The sequence below is a fragment of the Phocoena phocoena genome, chromosome 13 (genome assembly GCF_963924675.1).
Source record: "Phocoena phocoena chromosome 13, mPhoPho1.1, whole genome shotgun sequence".
Taxonomy (NCBI): domain Eukaryota; kingdom Metazoa; phylum Chordata; class Mammalia; order Artiodactyla; family Phocoenidae; genus Phocoena; species Phocoena phocoena.
This window is the reverse complement of record NC_089231.1, coordinates 17,365,160-17,386,197: the sequence shown is the minus strand read 5'-3', so window position 1 is coordinate 17,386,197 and position 21,038 is coordinate 17,365,160. Positions and strand designations below refer to the sequence as shown.

General features: G+C 52.5%; 1 protein-coding gene across 1 annotated transcript in view; it reads left to right on the top strand.

Moving 5' to 3' along the window:
• Nucleotides 1–7,880: 7,880 nt before the first annotated feature.
• Nucleotides 7,881–21,038, top strand: part of ONECUT2 (one cut homeobox 2) — a 39,312-nt gene continuing 26,154 nt past the window's right edge. The window contains exon 1 of the mRNA XM_065890316.1: nt 7,881–9,117. Within this exon, the coding sequence (XP_065746388.1) occupies nt 7,881–9,117 (1,237 nt within the window). The remainder of the gene's footprint in view (nt 9,118–21,038) is intronic.

Genomic DNA, 21,038 nt, shown 5'->3' with positions numbered 1-21,038 from the left:
ACACACAGGCGGGCCCCGGCTGTCTTCGCGCGAGGAGAGGAGCCTGAGGCTTGGAGGCCCTACGAAGCCGCGTGCTCGGCTGGGGGCCGGGGGGGCCCGGCGAGGACCCCGGTCGAGGGCACCCGAGGGCCGGAGCCAACTCCCCGCCCTCCGTCTGCGCCCCGCGGCCTCCCCACCCCCTACTCGTTCCGGGAATCAATAGTGGCCGCTGATTTTTCACAATTGCAGCTAATTCATCAGTGAATAATTAAATCAGAAGTAGCCAGGCCGGCCTGAGCAGGGCCGGGTTTGGCGTCGGAGACTAGGGGTCTCCCCTTCTGGATCCCGTCAAATTGGGGGTCCAGTTGGGATTAGAAGGGCGGTCGGGGGCAGGCCTCGCCACGTGCCACTGCTGGGAGAACAGCCCGAGCCGGGGCGCCATTCAGTCTGGGCGAGGGAAGCAGGAGCTCAGGTGTAGGAAACAATGCGGGAGGGGGGAGCAGCCTGAGGAAAAAAGGAGGATGAGGAGGGACGAGCGGCTCCCAGGCCCGCAGTTTCCCTCCATGTGGGTGCTTATTGCTAGATCCCCCCCACCGCTCAGGGACCTCGCGTGGCGCTGAGGTTTCAGTTAAGTGCGGACGCTCTCCTCTCCCCGACTTCGCGAAGGGAGAAGAAATCCACCCTCGGGAGGCGATCTGCCTTTGAGAAAGACGAAGAGAAGTAGAGAGAAGCGCCTAGAAACGGCATTGATTTAGACATCAATCCTGGCCGGCTCCCTCCGCCTCCTGAGCCGCCGGGCCGCGCAGCCCCTCCCGGAGAAGCGGCTCGGTGCGGGCCCCGGGGCCTCCGAGCTCCGCGGGGCCGGGAGGGCAGGACCCGGGCAGCTGGAGGGCACGGTGCGACAGGGGAGACGCTCGCAGCCTCCCGCGCCCGCGGCCTCGACGCCGGTCTCCGCGCCGAGCCGGCCGGTCGGCGCAAACACCGCTTCCTCGAGGCCAACAGGTCTCCCTGGAGTCAGGAGCGCCGCGGGCATCGCTCTCCCAACCCCGGCGGCAGGACGCCCTCGGAGCCCGGCATCTTTAGAAGCAGCCAAACCACCTGTGCCCGGCCAGGCCCGGCGCGGCGCTGGATGAAGTGGCCTGCGGGGACCGTGGCCCGCTCCTCGAACGACCACGGCCGCCCCTGAACGCTACGGTTGGCCAGAGTTGCTTTTTCTTTACACATTTGGAAACGAAACAATTCAGAATTTCTCAAAAGTGGCATCGAAGCGATTTTCCAAAGACTAAATGCTCCTAAAATAATCCGAGTGTGTTTTCTGTTATACTTTTGATTGTATCACCTTGAAAAATCACCTCGGACTCCTTGGTTATTTAATATCCTTGGAAGCTGATATCCCAGGAATCTAAAATATATATATATCATGCGTTTTTTTACAAAAAGAAATGGTCTGATTCGCATAAATATTTTATACCCCTGGGTTGGGTTTTAGTTTTCCAACAGAAATATTTCTTTGAAATCGGAAATAATATTTTTCAAGTTTAAAATCTGATCAACTCTTTTTTTAATACTCTACTTTAAAGAAAAAAATCAACTGTAGCTAGACGATTGAAATTATACGAAAAAAATTTAAACCCCCCATTTTCATAGAGAGGGGAAGTGCTAGGTATCTGTGTTAATGTCTAAACAATATTGAATCCTCAATCAAAAATTGTTATGTCCAGAGCAAATAAATGATCGTTTTAAGAGGGTAATAAATAAAAGCGACGCCCGTGCTTAGTGTCTCAGAGCAACTTGAAAACCGCTCCACTTTCAGAGAGTTAAATTCGTCCTTTTTAAAATCAACTGCAACTTTTGCCTTCCTTTGAAAGAACAACAAAAAGATTTCACGCACAAGTTGACCTGAACAAAAGGACCTCAAGCCAGTTATTCTTTTGTGGGGTGACAACTGGAGGAGAGGAAAACTTTAAGTATACTTGGATGGTACTTTTGGAAACCCACTGTAAAAAGAAAATGCGACCGCAGCTCCACACGGTTTAAAACCAAGACTTCGGGGCTGTGGTGGGAGAGAAATCATGGGACAGGAACTGAAGGCCTGTGAGGAGAAAATTCGTCGTGGTTTTCAGATTAACAAGTTGCTTTCTTAAAGCTCAACGTTCTTTCAGGGGGAAAAAAAAAGCCTACGTAGTTGTGAGAGTCAGGCTTCCGGCTCCCCGTGCCCACCCTCCTCCCACTAAATAAATAAATAAATCAGCCTTCTGATCTTCGCAGCTTTGAATCCTCAAATTCCCCTTCACTTTTTAAATTTCCTCCAAGAGTCAAATTATTTCTCCCACCAGCTTCCCGAGTGGTAGCAGCCTCTAAAACAGAACCGGAAGGGGGGCCCCCAGAGGAGAGTCTGTCGTGAGCACCGAATTCGAAGGAAGTCCCCTGGCAGGGACTGCAGTCCCGCCACCCAGCCCTGGCGACAGTCATCTCGGGTCCAGATCAGAGGCCCGGGCACACACCCCGGGCAAACTCCTCCCGAGAGGGGGCCGGGGAACCCGGAGAGGTCAGGGAGGAAGGAGGACAGAAACGTGTGTGTGTGTGTGTGTGTGTGTGTATGTGTGTGTGTTTGTGTCCTTGAGGACACAAAACTCCAGCAGTCCCCTCTCTGAGGGAGTGGAGGGAGGCGATCAAGGTCGGCCGACCTAGTCCCAAGCCTTCTTTAAAACTAGGCAGGCGGACGCGCTAGAAGCTTTGCTCTGCGGAGGTCTGGATTCGGGCTGCCGCTGCCTGTCCAGACCCGCTGCCCCAGAGCAGGTGCCAAAGCTTCTTGGGATGGGGTCTCCTCCGCCCCTCCCCTCCCCCAAGCTCGCCCACTCCCCGCTCCTGGACTACTGAGGCTAGGTGGGTTAAGCCCAGGCTCCGACGTCCCGCTGGCTTCGCCCCGCGACCCTACTCCCCACCTTCGAATCCAGGCACCAGGGCTTAGGGCTCCGAGAGAACGCTCCCCCGGCAGAGAGGGCTCCGGGAGCTTCGTTTTTCTTTTCCTAAGAGGCTAGCTGAGGGTGGGAAGAACACTAACAAACGCCAACTCTCCCCCGACCCTGGCGCAGTGTCTGTCTGTCCACCCAAAAGTTCAGGGCAGTCCCCCGCCAGCTCTTCTAACTTGGCCTTTTCGATATTAACAACATCCACGCAGAGCCAGAAGCAGACGAAAAAGGACCGGTTCGGCCTCAACACCTAGAAAACTTTGTTTCAGACTTTCCTAGATTCACCTGGAAACTCAGAAGTATCAGTGAATTTCTGAGCTCAGAGGCCGAAGGGAGTTAGTGGGGCTAGGCATCGGTTTTGGTTTTCTTCTCCCTATGCTCAACCAGCCCGAGCTTTCAGGCAGAAGAAAACTGCAGCTAATGGAGATATCAAACAGAGCCACAATTCCGAAGACGCCTTTTCCGCCACTAGCACCCACCGTCCATCTGCAAGTGTAATCACAGACTTGTGGCGTCTTCATCACCAGAGGCTGCGAGAAAAGGGGAGAAAATCCTCTGTCATTAAAAGGAACCCTCTATTATCACTATTATTGTTTGTGTATAGCAACATAAGAATGTCCCCCTCCTCTTAAAATTCCCCCACAATATTAAAACAGTATTTGTCGTCAGATTCCTACAAACGCTTGAGGCCTTTCTGGAAAACCATTACCATTCAATGGCTAGAAAATTGCTCTCCTTCCTTTAAAAAAAAAAAAAAAAAGGCACAGCAGCAGATACAACAGACAACAAAAACTTTCTCCTGCATAATCCCTGCTCATGGAATGACAAAGAAATGACATTGACTTACCCCTGAACGGATGATGTGTTTGATAAGTGGGGGACTTTTTCGAAGATTTCTGTTCAGGAGCTGCACAGACAGCTGCAATTCATGGGCGACGCTGATTGCCAGAAACGCTATGGATTGGCATGGGGTCTGCAGCTCACAGATCCTGATCAATACCCCTACACTCACACGCCAGATGGTTTGGGGAAGGACAAAAATAAAATAGTCCAAGTCAGCCCACCATTATGTTTCTTTGTATTGCTCTGATAAACCTAGTTGTAGCGCAAATCCGTTCTGCCCAACACAAAACCTTCTTCAGGATTTTGAACATTTGGGTGGAAATAAGCAGCCCCCGTTCTACCCAGGGTTTGGGCTGTGGTTACAGTTGTTTAGTAAAAACAGAGCTGTTGGACCCCTTATCCAGATTGGGTTTACTTGTGGTGTGTTTATTTTTTTTCGTGAATAATTTATAGGGTCTCTGTTTTAATTGAATGCTCATGTCTCTCTCCCTCTCAGACCCTTAAAATTTTTTTAATGTAAAAAAACATATGAAAAGTCCAGTAAAATTTTCCAGTCTTTTTCTGCACTTGCTCAACTTCAATTTTTTTTCTTTTACAGTACAATAGCTTATATTTGTTGTCAAAGCTGCATTTTATTTACAGGCTTCTTTTGAATCATTTAAGTGTTTGGTCTTGAAGAAAATCGGCCCTGCGAATGGGGTATTCTAAGTAATGGATATCCTGCTCCAGATATAATGGCTGGTGCAACTGTTTGTCCAGATTCTAACAGTCGTGAAGTAGCACTTCTGCTGCCACATTTCTATACGGTCAGGGGGAACAGGAGTGTAACTTCAAATTAAAAGAAAAAATTTTGAGTCGTAGAACTTCCGAAGGTTAGAACATGTGTGCTTAACAAGGGGTGGTTAGAAAGCAACTCTTCCTTTTTATTTTCTCGAAGAACTATAGAGAAAAAAATCAAAGATATTTCAAAACATATTTGAAAATTGTATTAGTACTGATATTCTTAAAATTATCTTCAAGTAGATACTATTTTTCCGGTTTAAAAAGAAAGAGAGAAAACATGCAAACTTAATTCAGTAAAAATTAGGATTCTGAGTAAACAAGCACATTAATTTTTCTTTTCAATGGGTTTTGGGTTGAAATATAAAACCTCAAACCGCTATCAGAAAAACAACGTGAAAAGTCTGCTTTAATCTAGCCCAATGAAATTATACACAAAGAAGCCAATGCGATTTCATGATTTCCCTGAGATCTCCAATATTGATCGAGGGAAGGGGAGGGGAGGAGGGAGGGAGGAAGGAGCGAGGCAGCGAGAATATGCAACTCACCTTTCAACTCCCCAGCACGTGACTGCTCCCAGGCACACCGAGGTGGAATACCCAGGAGCAGATTTATCCTGGTAGCCTGGGAAATGAGTTTATAATTTTGAAATTTTATTTAAATGGCAATTTATATGCCTAGGTTTCTGAACGGAGGCAGTGCCTACCAGATGTCCCAGCCTGGGGTCACTGGCCACTGCTTGAGCCTGAAGCCAGGGCAGAGAAAGCTGCCTTCAGCACTGGGGCACACCAAACAGATTTTTCCCCTGTCTTGCTCCTCTCCTGCCTTATTTCAGTGTCTGAGCACTCCTGGACCAACGGGATTGCACTCTTGTGAACTTTTGTTCAACTCGGTGTGTATTTCAAACATTAACTTTCAAATTATCCCAAATGTCCAGCTGCCATATACAAGGTGGGGAGGGTGAAGAGAGATGGTAGGGGAGGTGAGGGAGAGAGGAAAGTCAGAGAAACAGAAAACTGAGTGATTTTACCTGTCTAGTACTGTGACATTAAAAGATGTGAGCATCTAGAAAAGTATGTCTAGCAAAGCAGGGGATCATCCACTTTCTTACTCAGGCTTTGATATCACAAGAATAGGCTATTTGAAAGAATAATTGGCAAGGTATTGGCCAGAATTCAATAAAGTTGATCTAGAAATAGTGTCACTGTACGTTCATGTGACAGCATGACGTGGGAGGGGTGGATATTTTTGCTCTGTAGCTAGAAGAGAGAGGAGGGCAGCCGTAAAAGGTCACCAAGACTAAGAACTGTTTTCCAAATGAATAAAACCTTTCTCTAGCGCCAGGGAGGCACATACAGTATTCCAGACTGTGTCCTTGTTTTCTTATCAAGTTTTCTCTAACAGCTGGAAGTTGTTGGAGGGGGCTGTCTTAAGGAGACCCCCTGCTCTTCTTTTGACAGCTGATCAAAAGAAAATAGGTCACGCTTCTCCAACTTATGTCCACCCTGTCCTTAATTACTGTCTCTTTAAACAAAGGCAACATCTGCGCAACCTCAGCTAGCTTGAATCTTCGCAGGCAAACAGAACGCAACCTGCTTCGGAAGAATCCGTTTCTTGTAAGGTTTTCAATGCCGAGTGGCTCTCTGCCTTCAACTACCCCCTCCACCCCAACCCGGGCCGCAGAAATCTCCACCTTCTCTCTACAACCCCGCTCCATTCCCAGTCGCCGACCAGGGGTTACTAAACAACGGCAATCCTGGGTAGATGAAGGTACACTTTTCGAAGCTGCGGCTTGCGAGCGTTCTAGAACTCACCAGGGCTCTGGTCTTTTCAGAAACAAGGTTTGGATATACAGATATGGGCTCCATGTCATCTATCCACAGCCGTAACCCAGGGCGTTCCTCTCCCGGGATTCGAGAGACGTGTGTGTGTGTGTGTGTGTGTGTGTGTGTGTGTGTGTGTGTGTGTGTGTTAGGGGGAAGATCCGCGAGTAACGTCCCGGACGTTTACATACTCCCTACCCCCAGGAGAAGTTTGCTAACTAAGGCATCGGCAACAACCCTGCTGTACACTACCCCCTCCAGCCCCCGCCCCCTCCCACCACTCCTTTCCAACTGGCTCGCGCAGCAAGCATTTGGTCACCTTGAAACCGTAGCTCCTGGTGTTCTAGTTTTGTTTTGCAATCTAGCAGGGGCCCTTCTGAAGGCTCATAACTGAGAGATTTATGGGCTCGCCGGGTAATTAAATGATGTTATTGTGTTAACTTTGCAGGCATTACTGCGGCCCGCGCCGCGGGTGGGCTTGCGTCCGCCAGCCGCAGCTAGCAGGCAGCGAGGGCGCTGGAGTTCCTTCGCTCCGTAGATTCCGCACTCCCCAGTCTCGGGAATTTACCCTATATTAGAATACATTAGCGCCCGCATTTTTAAAGGCTAAACTACTGGCTCCCAGCTAGGGACGCTTGGGAAGTGGCTTGTTAGGAGACGTGGGATTGTTTTTACACCAGCACGTAGCTGGAGTTTTCCCTCCTGGCTTGCCTCGATAAAAGCTTTGGGGTGAAGCAAGGGAAACTGAAGCAAAGCCCTTTAGCCCAGGTCGCAGCAGCTCCGGAGAGACATAGAGCGGCATCTTTAACGTAATTCCTCTCCCTCACTCGCTCTCTCGCCTCTCTCCCCACTACCCTCTCTTCCCCTCCCTCTCTTCCTCTCCTTGACGTTTGATTCCAGTGGCAAAGGAGGAAAAAAAAAAAAAAAAAAAAAAAGCACAGAGCCGTCAGCCAAACGTGAAACGCGCGGCCCCGCCCGCTCCTCAGCCATTGGCAGCTGTGCGCAGGAGGCCCGCCTCCCGGGGCAGTCGCGGCCACGCAGTGGCTGCTCGCGGCGCCCATCGGGCACTGCCCCGCCCCGGGTCCGGGAAGGTAGGTTGGCTGCCCCGGCGAGCGGCAGAGCCCTTCTGGACAGCTCCCGCTCACCCAAACAGAAGACGTCGGCACCGGAGCAGGCTTGGACATGGCTAGGCAGCGCGCCGCCCCGAGCGGCGGGACTCGGTGATCCCTCCCTCCTTCCCCGCCCCCTCCCGTCTCCCGCACACACGCCCCGTCCGCCCCCACCCCACCCCACCCCACCCCCACCCCGGGCGCGCCCGCCCGCCCGCAGCCCGGGGCGCACACCCGCACGCACGCTCCCCCTCCACACGCTCACGCACTCCCGCGCCCTCCCTTGCTCCCGCGGCAGAGCTCCGCCACGCGCGCCTTGCCAGCCCGCCGGCCACCCCCGCCGCCCCCGCCGCCCCCGGGCCCCGATGGACTGAATGAAGGCTGCCTACACCGCCTATCGATGCCTCACCAAAGACCTAGAAGGCTGCGCCATGAACCCGGAGCTGACAATGGAAAGTCTGGGCACTTTGCACGGGCCGGCCGGCGGCGGCAGCGGTGGGGGCGGCGGCGGGGGCGGCGGGGGCGGCGGCGGGGGCCCGGGCCATGAGCAGGAGCTGCTGGCCAGCACCAGCCCTCACCACGCGGGCCGCGGCGCCGCTGGCTCGCTGCGGGGCCCGCCGCCGCCGCCGCCGCCGCCAACGGCGCACCAGGAGCTGGGCACGGCGGCAGCGGCGGCAGCAGCGGCGTCGCGCTCGGCCATGGTCACTAGCATGGCCTCGATCCTGGACGGCGGCGACTACCGGCCCGAGCTCTCCATCCCGCTCCATCATGCCATGAGCATGTCCTGCGACTCGTCCCCGCCCGGCATGGGCATGAGCAACACCTACACCACGCTGACGCCTCTCCAGCCGCTGCCGCCCATCTCCACCGTGTCGGACAAGTTCCACCACCCGCACCCGCACCCCCACCACCACCACCACCACCACCACCACCACCAGCGCCTGTCGGGCAACGTCAGCGGCAGCTTCACCCTCATGCGCGACGAGCGAGGGCTCCCGACCATGAACAACCTCTACAGCCCCTACAAGGAGATGCCCGGCATGAGCCAGAGCCTGTCCCCGCTAGCCGCCACACCGCTGGGCAACGGGCTGGGCGGCCTCCACAACGCGCAGCAGAGCCTGCCCAGCTACGGGCCCTCGGGCCACGACAAAATGCTCAGCCCCAACTTCGACGCGCACCACACTGCCATGCTGACCCGCGGTGAGCAACACCTGTCCCGCGGTCTGGGCACCCCGCCCGCGGCCATGATGTCTCACCTCAACGGCCTACACCACCCGGGCCACGCTCAGTCCCATGGGCCGGTGCTGGCGCCTAGCCGTGAGAGGCCACCCTCGTCCTCTTCGGGATCGCAGGTGGCCACATCAGGCCAGCTGGAGGAGATCAACACCAAAGAGGTGGCCCAGCGTATCACCGCCGAGCTGAAGCGCTACAGCATCCCACAGGCGATCTTCGCGCAGAGGGTGTTGTGCCGGTCTCAGGGGACTCTCTCCGACCTGCTCCGGAACCCCAAACCGTGGAGTAAACTCAAATCTGGCAGGGAGACCTTCCGCAGGATGTGGAAGTGGCTGCAGGAGCCCGAGTTCCAGCGCATGTCTGCTTTACGCCTGGCAGGTAAGCCCAGAGGGTCTCCTGGAGGTCTCCTGGAGCCAGGGTGCTGGGAGAGGGCTCCGGGGTGCCTGTGGCCCCGGGTGAGGGCGCTTAGCCACATCTCTGGGTTCTCGCCTCCTCTCCACACTTCCTATTTCTTCTCCACTTTATTTCTTCTTCTGTTTCCTCTTTCTCCTCTCTTCTTTCTGTTCTCCCTTTCTCTTCTCTTCCTTCCTCCCTCCTTGTTTCCCGGGCTTCCTGACCGACCCCCACCCGCATTTTATTCGCACTTTGGTCAACGTGCCAACTCTGCCCTCTCCTTCCGACCTTACCCAGTTGTGGGAGTCGCGATGGGGGTGCACCGTGTCCGCTAGGAGCCCTCTCTTTCCAGGACTCACAGGAAAGGGGGATTGCCTTTATTGGAAACCCTGTGCACTTGAACTCTTGCTTAGACAATACATTTCCAAGCTTGCTTAGGCAATACGTTTCAGTTTTCCAAGCTGCCTGGTCTCCCTATATGGAGGCAGTTGGTGGGCTGGGGTGGGGGAGCGGGAGGCAAACTTGTTTGGTCACTGACAAGAGTCACAGCCTTGCCCACGCGGAGAACGGGTGACCAGGGTACAACAGCACTTCCCGAGCCCGTTTCCAGCCTTGACATTGGCACGGGGACTTTATGATCGAAAGAGCAGGCTGGGGCCAGCTCCCTTGTCACTGCCCACAGTGAGGGGAGGGTACAAGGACCAAGGTTGGGACTGCCACATCCACCTCTCTGGGAGGACGGGAGAGGAGCAACTAAGAGTAGAGAGCGTCCTGCCTCATTCGCCTGCTGCCCTTGCCCGGCTCCCAGCGTCTGCCAGGATTTGCCGAGGTTTGGGGCCTCCGGGAGAGACTGGGAGCTCGCGGGAAGAGGTGTAGAAAAATTAAGATGCAGGTTAGTTAACGCATCTTGGCCGCGGGCTACAGGCTCCGCCTTTGCATTAAGCGGACGCTGATTGTGCGCGTAGCTCGGCGACGGGGAGGGCTTGCGGCCGGCGGGAGAGGACGGGTCGACGCATTGGTTACATTGTTCTGTAGCCGGCTTGGCTCTTTGTGCCTCCTCTAGCGGCAGAGCCGCGAGGTACAGCCCTCTATTGTTCTAGGAGCGCAGAAACCTCCTGCGTGGGCGGCGGGAACCAGAGAGAAAGGCGCAGCCGTGGCTGCGACTGGCACACAGTTGCGCGCTTTAGTGCGCACAGACCCAGCGCGGTGCGCGTGGCAATTGCGCTGCCCCCAGGACCCTGCCACGGGCCAAGAGGGGCAAAGTGTCCAGGCGCCCCACTGGGGAGGACGCACGGTACCCGGACGCAGGCCGAGATGGGCAGCTTCTTTTGGATTGAGGCTGTCTCTCCCGATCGTCGGATTATCTGGCGGACAATTCGTGGTGGCAGTGATTTACATAGGTGCGGGTAGTGGGTAGCGCGCGGTTCCGAGCCGCACACAACGCGCTTCCGGAGCTGTGAGCTCAGGCTTCCTCTCCGGCTCCCCGGGGCTATCCTCGCACCGCTGAGCCTGGCTTGTAGGGTGCACTCTCCTTACGCCGGACGGCTGGGGGGTGTGACAGGCAACGTGTTCGCCCAGGCTTGGGGAGGGGGCGTTTCCACTTTGACAGCCTCCGCCTTTGCCCGCTGTTGGAGGATTCGGATCTCCAGTCAGTAGTCTCCCAGCAGTGTTGATCTGAAAAGGTAAAGAAACTAGTCCCCCCGCCAAGGGCTTCCTCACATCGGTGGACTCCAAATAGTTCTGCATGGATTTGGAAACCTACTTTATCTTTCTCCTCATTTAGCTTTTTACTCTTCATCCTCTCCTACAATTTTCTCCGATTGCTCTAGGTTCCTCGCAAAGATTAAGCAGTGAATAGAGATTATCCGTGAAAAACTGGAAGCTTACTGACAATTCCAAACAGTGTGGTACCTCTTTATCTTGGGCCCCTGAAAAGGCCTTTAGTCCCTCACGGGTGAGCTTTAGCAAGGGCTGGCTTCTTGGGCACAGGCAGCCAGAAGAAACTTGGCAGCTGGTCTTGGGGAGGGGGGACCAGGGTAAGGTAAAGGCAGGATGACAGCTATTCTAGTCAGGCTGATCTCAGAGCGCTGCCGCCCCCTCACGCCTGTCCCGAAAAAGACAGAGATTTTTAAAACACGTGCCCTCTGCCAATGTATAAGTGATTTGGAAAGTAATGCTTTCCTGACTAGCCAGTCTCAAGCATTTTTGCAACAGCATTGCTGGGATGGGGGAGAGTGTGCATCCCTGGGGGACCCCAGTCCCACCACCCACCACGGGAGAGTCCCGGGGCCACTCAGGGGCTGGCCTCAGGCAGCATCGGGGATTTTCAGAGCAGGAGCAAGAAAGCCCCCTCAGTGGGAGTCTGAAAGCCTCCTTCAGCGACTGGGAATTTCCTGCGAGGGACCCCGCTTTGCTCAGGCATTCAAATGTGTGTCTGTTTTATTACCCAGAGCTGAAAAGGGACAAGAGCTTTAGCCTTTTTATCTGGCCATTCGATCAGCAACTACAAGTGTGTTGAGTGGTTATTATTACATAGGAAGCTTTTCAGTTTGGGGTCAGTAGATCAGTCTCTTCAGACACTGATGCAGAAGCTGGGACTGGTATTATGTACTTGGAGCGCTAGGGGACAGGAGCAAATGGAGAAGAAAAGCTGAGCCCTTCTCCACCAGGAGTATGGATCGGAATCTCGCCAGGACGCTGCCGAGGGCCCACACCGTTGAGCTCTGGGGGTTAAACAATCCCAGTGATTCTACAGGGCAGCTCTGCCTGAATCCCAGGCCCGAACCTCGCCGAGACCGACCAGCCCCCCATCTCATCGAGACCAGCGCTCTCTCTCTCTCTCTCTCTCTTTTAATTTCGCTTTCTCTTTCTCGTTTTGGGTCTTGCCAGAGGTAAGCAGATAGGGGTTTGAGGAACTGCAGAGTTAAGATGCCTGATTTGGGCCGGTGTCGGCAACCTCACCCTTAGGTGAAGTACACCCCCGTCACAACAGAAGCGCCGACCGCCTCGGTGTATCCACAGCCCGGGACAGCATAGCAAAAGGGAAGGGAGAAGATGGGGGAGCTCAGATTGCCTCAACAGTAGATTTCAGAGAAATGGGCTCCAAGTGCACGACTTCGTTCATAAAGGGTGGCGAGGGCCGAAACTGTTTGCAACCATGCGGGCTTGGGTCTCTTCCGCGGTCCCCGGGTCTGGCACCGGCAGAGCAGTTTTTATTAACCCGGCAAGAGGCGGCGAGGACAAACTCCAGCGTGTTCAAGCACAAATCCTCAAGAGGCCTCTGAACTAAGCACACACGAACCAGGAGGGACCGAGAGAACCCAGGCAAGAAAGTGGGTTCCTCCGCGGGCCAAGGATGGGCGCCTCGCGGAGGACGATCGAGGCCCCGGTGGCGGGAGTGGTTTCCTCCAACAACTGGAAGACAAGAGCAGAGACCCTCCGACGACACACCCTGCCCAGGTTTGCGCCTTCTGTGAGCCGGGCTCCCGGGGCGGCCCGCCCCGAGCCTGCCTCGCGTCCCCGCGGCGAACAGACGCCCGGCCTCCCCAGGCAGCAGCTCCCAGCGACCAGTCCGGAGCCACCTCTTGCTGAGGTAGCGGAGGGCCCTTAACCAACCCAACGGGATGTCGCCTGGGCCACCTGACGCCCGCGGCAGGGGAGCGTGGCCAGGGCACAACGCGGCGGCGCCTGCCAGGGGCACCACGTGCGTGCGCGGCTCCTTTTGGCGCCAGGGGACGTCCTCAGGCCACCCTAAGCCTAGGGACGGGGGCGGGGACCTCATCCGCAGAGCCCCGCACCTCGACTCCCACCCCTCCCTCTGGTCAGCCTCTCGGCGGGCTCAGCCGGTCTCTCCCGAAGGTTTAGTTCGGGATCCGAGCCGGAGAGGCCGAATGTACCACGTCGGTACGGAACACAAGATGTTTTCTCCTGCTGGCTGGTCGGATTAATAATTGAAAAGCTCACTACCATCCTTGCTTGGTCAAGTCCCCGGTGCGTCGAGAACACCTTCCCAACCCGCATTAGGGCGGGAGCTGGGCCGAGCCGGCGGGACGCGAGGAAGGTTAGTGAACCCGCGGGCGAGAAGTAGCCTGGGTCCACGGGCGCCCTCGATGCGAGAGGCTGCGCATTTATTTTTATTCCAGGCTTTCCACCATGTGGTTATGTCACTTTCTCAAACAAATGTGTATATGGAGGGAGATCGATGCTGATAATGTTTAGAAGATTAAAAGAGCATTAATGCTGGCAACAATAATGTTAACGTGTAGACCCAGATTTCATTGATCTGGAACTTGATCCGGCGCGTTTCCAGTAAGCCCGACGGCGCCCTCTTCCCAGCAGAGCGCTCGCCAGCGGCCTGGCTCCCCGGCGCTCCCGCCGCGCTGCTTCCGCAGCTGCAGGCGGGTTCTCGGGTCTGGCCGCTGCTTCACCCCGCGCGGCCCCAGCCCGCCGCTTCCTACTCGAGGTTTCCTGCTGTCGCCAGGCTGCCTGCCCTCTCCCCGGGTCCCCGCGCGCGCAACGCCGCTTTCTGCGCTCGCTGCCGCGGGCTCTGCGGGTGGTTGGTATACCGAAGGCGTCGCACGGTACGGCGCCCGAGTCCTCTCGTGCTTAGGGTGCCTTCGCCTCTGCCCCGCGCGGCCCGCATCTGGTCCAGCAGGGCCGGGAGCAACTTCTTTCCTCCACGGAAACCATCCCGGAAATTTGGTCTCCTCTCCATATGAGGGAACGTCCAAGCCGAACTTTAGAAACGACGTCTCTAAAGAGAAAAACAAATATATTAACGCATATATGTGGGAACCTAGAAAAAATGGTACAGATGAACTTCCTTGCAAAGCAGAGCTAGAGACACAGACGTATAGAAACGACGTCTTTAAAGCTGCCTGCTAACCTCGTAGCTTCCTGATCCGCAGATCCGCCCCATCCTTGTTTTCATTAAGAAAGAACATTCTCATTAAATGTTCCCATTCGCAGACTTTCTACGCTGGTGCATTAGTTGGACAGTTAAACGAGACCCCAGTGACAATGGCCTGGGCTTCACCCCTCAGAATGGTCTGCTCTGGGCTAATTGGGTCACAACCAGAGAAGAATCTTGTTTCTTGCCCCGGCTGGTAAGAAACACCAGCCTGGGGAACTGCCCCGCCCCAGCTCCCCTTCCCAGCAGCTGGAGAGATCTTCCCCTCTGAGACTCGGGACTCAGACCGGGCCCTAGTAGAGAGGTTTTCTCTGAGACACCTGCCTTGACGGGAAAAGAAAGAACTTCAGAGCTGTCCCTTCCCTCCGGCAGGAAGACCTCCACATCCTGCCAACGGCTCCTTTCGCCAAATAGTTTATTCTTCCAGAAGGAACACTAAGGTGGATGAAGGAAAGAAAGAGCTGGGACGGTAGTGGGGGTGAGATAAGAACTAAATTGTTTGGGTTTTTTGAAATTATAAATTCTCCAGTTTTAGAAATACTAAGCTTTTCCTTCAAGAGAAGGTTTCAACCTGGACGAAAAGGAGTGTTTTCCTTCCTTCAACAACGAAATGAGAAAAAGGAGGAAAGAAAGGAGAGAGAAAACCCCCCAAATCTTGCGTTATTCTGCTTTGCCATGTGGCAAAGGGGAAGCAGTCATTTCTTTCTGTCCTCCCCAGAGATAGGGGTCATCTTCCTTCCAGTGGGTTTCCTTAGAGAAGGGAGCTTTGATACAGCTCCTTGATTCCTAGTCAGAATGAGCCCTACCCCTCTTCTGAAAACCTACATTGAACTAGGTCCGGTGATCAGATACAGAAACCAAAAAGGTGGCAAGGTTTCCTTTTGGTGAGGAAGACAGCGGGCCCCTCCCCTCAAGCTCCCGGTGAAGGGCTCTTAGGTTCTGGGAGGGGCGAGTGGGCTTTTGGAGGGTGGAATCTTAGAGTCTCCTCCAACCCCATCTTAGAATCCCAAAACAGGGCTGGATTCCTGGTGAATGGTGAGGGTGGGGCAGAGGGGAAACTGAGCTGCCCAGATTCTCTGTGTCTCTGAGAACGGCCCCACTTCTCTCCAGAGACACGTGTCTGCCCAGAGGTAACAGGGGACCCTGGGCAGGGTTTACCTTCTAGAGCTCCAGGCCTGAACCCTGAGGGGTAAAGAGGCTGCCTCTCCAGCTTTCTTCAATCCAAAATTTCACTTCAGGGTCGCCTCTTGGTTTTCTGGGCTCTAGAACCTGTTTCTAAAGGAAGATCAGACGAAGGGGGTTGAAGAGTTCTCAGGAAGAAGGTACTGGACGCCACCACACTACTGCTGGTGGCTGGTGTTGGTAGAAACTGTCTTGAGGGAAAGTGGTATCCTGTCGGGGGTATCCCTGGAGGAATGAAACCCTCAGAGGAGAAGCAGAGGGATTTAGTTTCTGGGCTCTTGCCAAAGGAAGGAAAATGAGGAGGGAATAAACAGAAACAATTGTCTGGATAAAGGGCCCTGGGGAAAAGGGTGAATACGGAGGAACCCTGGGCCTTAAACTTCATCTACAAATTCTGGATTATCCTTGTTTTTCCTGACCTGGGGACAATTGCTTCCTCTGAGGGGATACTTTTCTTGGTGGGGAGAGACCACTATGAGGGAACCCAACAGGGACATTTATACTGTCAGGTACAGAGCCTGCTCAAGGTGGGCTGGGGGCCCATCAGCACCCCCTTTCATCACCCAGTCTGTCCCCCTAATGCACTTCAGCGCCTTTGGGAAAAGCTTGACTTTTGATTTCCAAGTCTCACTCCAGGTGAAGACCCTGAGAAATGTACACAGGTTTTTGCAGGGGCAGGGAGGTAGCCTGGGTAGCTCAGCCCATCTGAGGCATGGCAAGGCATGGAAGCAGGCTGCGGGCTGTGCACACAGAGCTAGTCTCACTGGGGGAGAAGTGGACATTGTGGACATTGTTGTGAAAAACTGTCCAACACAAATTGTCCCAGAGGGAAGGGAAGCTCTGCGTTCCACCTTGGCGCCTCTCTCGCCATTTAAAGATCCATTACTCTTCTGCAGAAAGCAGACTTTGTTTGGGTTGGAAGCACACCTCCAATGTAATTTAATCAGCATTGGACTTTGGCTCATGTAATCAAATATACATATACTTTCTCCTGCAGGAAGAAAAATAATTTCTCTGTAACTGGTATTGACTTGAAGTCATGTAATCTCTGGAAAGCATCACGTTTTTAAAGGGAAAGGTAAAATTAAGGGGGAAAGAACCCACGGTTTCAGTGGTTTGCCTTGTAATAGCTAAGAGAGCCAGTTACCACCTAAGAAAGGACAGAAGGAGAATTCTAGAGCTGAAATGCATGGGCCGCTCCAATTGTAGGTATCCCACTCCAGCTTCCTCTGTGTAGTCAACCTCCCAGATCTATACTGGTAGGAAACAAGGTTGACTGGCTCACCAGATCCTAGGAATTTGGGCTTTATGTTTATGTTGGGTTGAGGCATCTTTGGAAGAGTCTGGAGCTCCATTGCTCCATTTTTTTCTGTCCTCTTTGGAGAGACCACAGGCGGCAGCAGCAGGATCCCAGTGGGCAGCAAGCCCACTCCACCCCCAGGGCCTTGAGCCTTAAGCTCTGCCCTAGAGCATCCCCCTAGAGCAAGCTTGGACTCCCCACCCCCAGGACGAGGCTCTGGGCTTTACCCAGGTTGGGTCTGTTAGGGAATCTGTTGTAAACACAGACCCATTGATTTGCATTTGTCAGAGAGTAAAGTTAAACCAGTGAAAAGAGAAGCCCTTACCCTTTTATGCAGGGCCAGGGAAACCTTTCATATTGATCCTATTGATCCAGCCTTTCCCTTTAAGGAAACCACATAGTTAAAGACCCTCATTCAATAGATTTACCCTTTGCGCTTGCGATATTCCTTTAAGTGTTCTCATCTAGGATAGCTGGGCATTAAGCCCACACTCCAAACCAAACAAAAATGAAAAGGGGGAAGGAGGGGAGGAGTCAAGAGGCAGAATTGTGGGAAGTGAAACTGAATCAGACTGAAATGTGTAATGACTTGGTTGGGGAATGTTTTTCTCATTCTTCTAAGATGACATGCAGGGATAAGGACGAAATAGATGCATTTAGCGATCTCCTCTTTTCTCTTCTCTCTCTTTCCCTCCCCCCAAAACAAAATCTGTTTAGATGCTAGAGTAACAACATCACAGGAACATCATCTTCTACTGTAAAATTATTTCAATCAAGCCACTAGCTTGGTTCATTTACAGTGGTTCACTTAAAGGCAGTGATCTTCCACAAAAATTATTTTGGTTCATTTGTAGCAAATTGGGAGTAAAATCGTCCCCAGAAATGTAATATTTTGGACTCTGTATATGAGCATGAACACTGAAGTCACTTTCAAAGAGAAGGGCTTGGAGTTGTGTGTTCTGATGGAAGTAGATAGAAACCAGACCAGGAGTAGGGTACAACTTCTTCTTATTGAGCAGTGTAGATGGAACAGGAATTGCTCAATATTGCTCAGTACCCTTTGTGTTTGCAGAAATGAAAATGAAAGTCGCCTTTGTTTCCAGAACTGTTGGCATGATCCGTTTTATTTTTTCCTTGACCCTTTTTGTTCTGTAAATAACATCCATTTGTGATTTTTTTTTTTCAACATGTTCCATGTGCTATTCCTAATGGGCTATCTCTTGGGTTGTGTTCAGACATTCATGTTTGTTTTATGTGATTGAAAAATATTAATGATTCCTTAGGTGAGCTAATGTATTTATCTGCAGAGTGAGTTCAAAGGGCAGAGTTCAGCTATGGTTCAGGTTAATTGAACAGGAAGCAGTGAGCTTTCCAGTCTGTGTTGAACAAGGGACCAGCTCCTTAAAATATCACACTCGGCAAACACACAGTTTCAGTGTCTTCATCCTGGAGTCTGATGTAAGAGGCTCAGATCAACTTGGATTGCTTGTTTAAAAACCCAAAGCAAAGCACAGCCACTGCAACAAAGCCTCCAAGTCCCCCTCAGGGAAGAAGAGTTTTCTCATTGGCTAATTGCTTTATTGGTAGCACTGACCTGCAGAGCAGCTGCAGGGGCCTGGATGAAGGCTTAGGCCTCAGAATAATGTGCTCCATTAGAACAGGGCAAGGCATTTTTTGTTTACTCAATTGGAGCTCCCTGCAAAGTGCCATTAACGCCGGCCCAACCGCATGTGTGTTGCAAAAGGCAAAGGTCACGCCAGTCAGGCTGTAGGCACAGCCAGCTCTGCCCTGGTGGGAGGGAGGGCATCCTGTTGGCACTGCCCTCTTCAAGCTTGGCCCAGCCCCGTGGGCCCCTCCAGGGCTTTGACCAAAGCAAGCACTTGCACAACTTGTTTGCATTTCCCAATTGCTGAATCGTGTTATTGATGATTACACAGTTTTGATCTGAGCACCGTCAATCACACATGAGAAAAAAATCCTCCCACTGACCCTCTCTTTCTTAGTTATGTTCCCTTCATCATTGTGTATTACGGTAAATAGAATTGTGCGAACGGTGCTTTTTAGCAGAGTGCTTGGATCAAGAGGAAGACAGACCTCCAACCCTGGCTAGGGGGTTGTTTAGCAGAAAGGAAGTTTGAGGTGGAACCAGGAGCACAGTCAAGGCTTCTACCCAAAGCACCTTGAGCTAGAGTGCCACCTGCCAGGAGTCTTCTAACTGCAACAAGCCTTGCACCTCGAAGGCCCAGGCTCTTTTCTTCACTTTGTTCCTAGTGTCTGTGTCTCCATTCCCCACCCTACTGACCACTACCCGTATTTTCCTAGAAATTTCTTAGGGGACTTTCTCCTGGTCCTTTGGAACTCTAACCTCTGCCTCTCCGAATTCATTGCCAAGGAGAAATCAGCGGTTTTGCTGTGATGGGTAAAGGTGTTTCGCCCACCCTGCACACTGAGGTAATAGTCTCCTGCTTGAGAGATGAGGGGCAGAGAAGGCAAAAAATATCTGTGGGAGAGAAGAGGAATGGTTATGTGTGTAAGAGAAACGGCTCCATTGATGGTGCCAGTGAGGGCGCTACCAACTGTAAGGTGCTCTGCAAAGGCAAAGTATTGTACGAAGGAGAGGGGGTGAGAGAATTCCTATGAGCAGGGAGGACACCAGGAAAGAGATATGCCAGATCGGTGAGCCAGAGGTGGGCTCTGTGAAACCCCCTGGGAAGAGAAAAAGTAAACCAGCCATTTTGCAGTTGCAAAGAAGTAAACCAGTGAGCTACACTTGGAGCCAAACTGTGGCGCTGGCTGTAGCTCTGTGGGCGGCAGCTGTTTCCAGACTTGCCTCACGTGGATCAGGGCCCGGAGCCCCTGACAGCTGGTCGCCTGTGCGTGGGTTGCTGCCTCCACGCCTTGATGCAGGCTTCAGCACCACGAACAGCGCCACGGAGGGCCCTAGCAGCCAGCACGCCCAGTCCGGGTTCTGAGCAAGTTGGCATCTCACCCCAGAGAAGGGAGATGGGTCCTCTACCGGGTTAAATCCGGGCGGGACCCCGATCAGTAGCTCCAGCTCTCTAGATCTCGGAGCCTCAGACAGAACAGGGCCTCAGATTTTCCTCCCTCGGCCCGTGGCTTCGTTTCTCTGTGGGAGGTCAGCGATAATAAAGGGAGAGGAGGCGATGGCGGTGAGAGGACAAAAGATGCTAAAGGACCCTTTCCTTTCCAAGAGGAAGAACATTACCTCTGTCGGGGGCGGAGGGATTGAAATGTTTTTCTCCATGTTCCTGGCTTCTGCAGGCGCTGACTGCTACTCCCAGCACGGTATTTCAGATTGAGGGTTTCCTTTCAAGGTTTACGGTCTGGCTGCCCTGCACACAAATATACAAAAACGGATTTCCCCTCCCCCCCCACCCCTGCCTCCACGTGAGTTTTGCAAACATGGTTTTCATTAGATGAAGCAAGATTCTCACATTATATCAGCAGTAGTGTTGCCAGGCTACCTCCAATAAATCTAGAAAGTGGGTTTGATTTCTTTAGAGTTTTCCTCGATGGGGCTGTCTTTAAGAGGAGCCTCTCCACCGCTTCTGTGGGCCAAGGGTTGTGTCACTTCCACGAAGCCACACAACGGAGTCACATGGCCCTGGCCACGGTGAGAGCTGACATTAGGCACTGACCCCTGACTCTGGCTGTTTTCATTCAGTAGCTCTGCTTTATTTGTGTTTTTATTACAGGGAAAGGAGGCAGGTGGGTCCTTTTGGTCTGTGATTAAGCACAGCTCTCATCTCTTTAGGTTTCTAGTAAAAGGGCCCTTGACTTCCCAGAGCTAATTAAAATGTAAACCTTTTGCTTTATATCAAGAAACTTTCGTTCAAGCCTAATTTATTGTTAAAGTGGTTCTCGGGGTGGTGGAGCATAGGAACAGACAAGTGTATCCCCTTTAAACAGAAAGTCAAGGGCATGATAGATGAGATTTTCTTCACTGTGATAATTCATCTTTAAATTCCAAGTGGCTCTTGGATGAAAGGAAGACAATCCAGCCCCAAACAAAACAAATCTGGTAGAGCATTCACTCTCAGTGTTGAAAAAAATCATTTTCTGTGTCTAAATACCTAGACTCTTGCTCTATAAATGAGCAGGAACATATTTGAATTAGATCTAAGAACTGGTTTTAAATCTATTTGATAAACTCTGATTAAAGCAGTTTCTTCAAGTCATATGATCTTTGAACTTGCAGGCATGCATTTCCTAGTAGTTGTTGGGTTACACTATCAAAACCTTTTCTGGTAAAACATGGATTTGACAGTAAGCAAAGCCTTTTTTTTCAAGTCTATTTTATATGCATCACTGCATCTTATTAAAATAAGGCCGTGCACTCTGCAAGGCCTTATACTAAATGCATTTCCTTTCTAGTGAACTCAATGTGGTTTTTAAAAGATATTTTGAGAAGACTGCAGTGTAAACAGTACCTCCCCAATAGTCTTCTTTGACTCCAAATACTAAAAAAAAAAAAAAAAAGTGTGGATTCAAAGA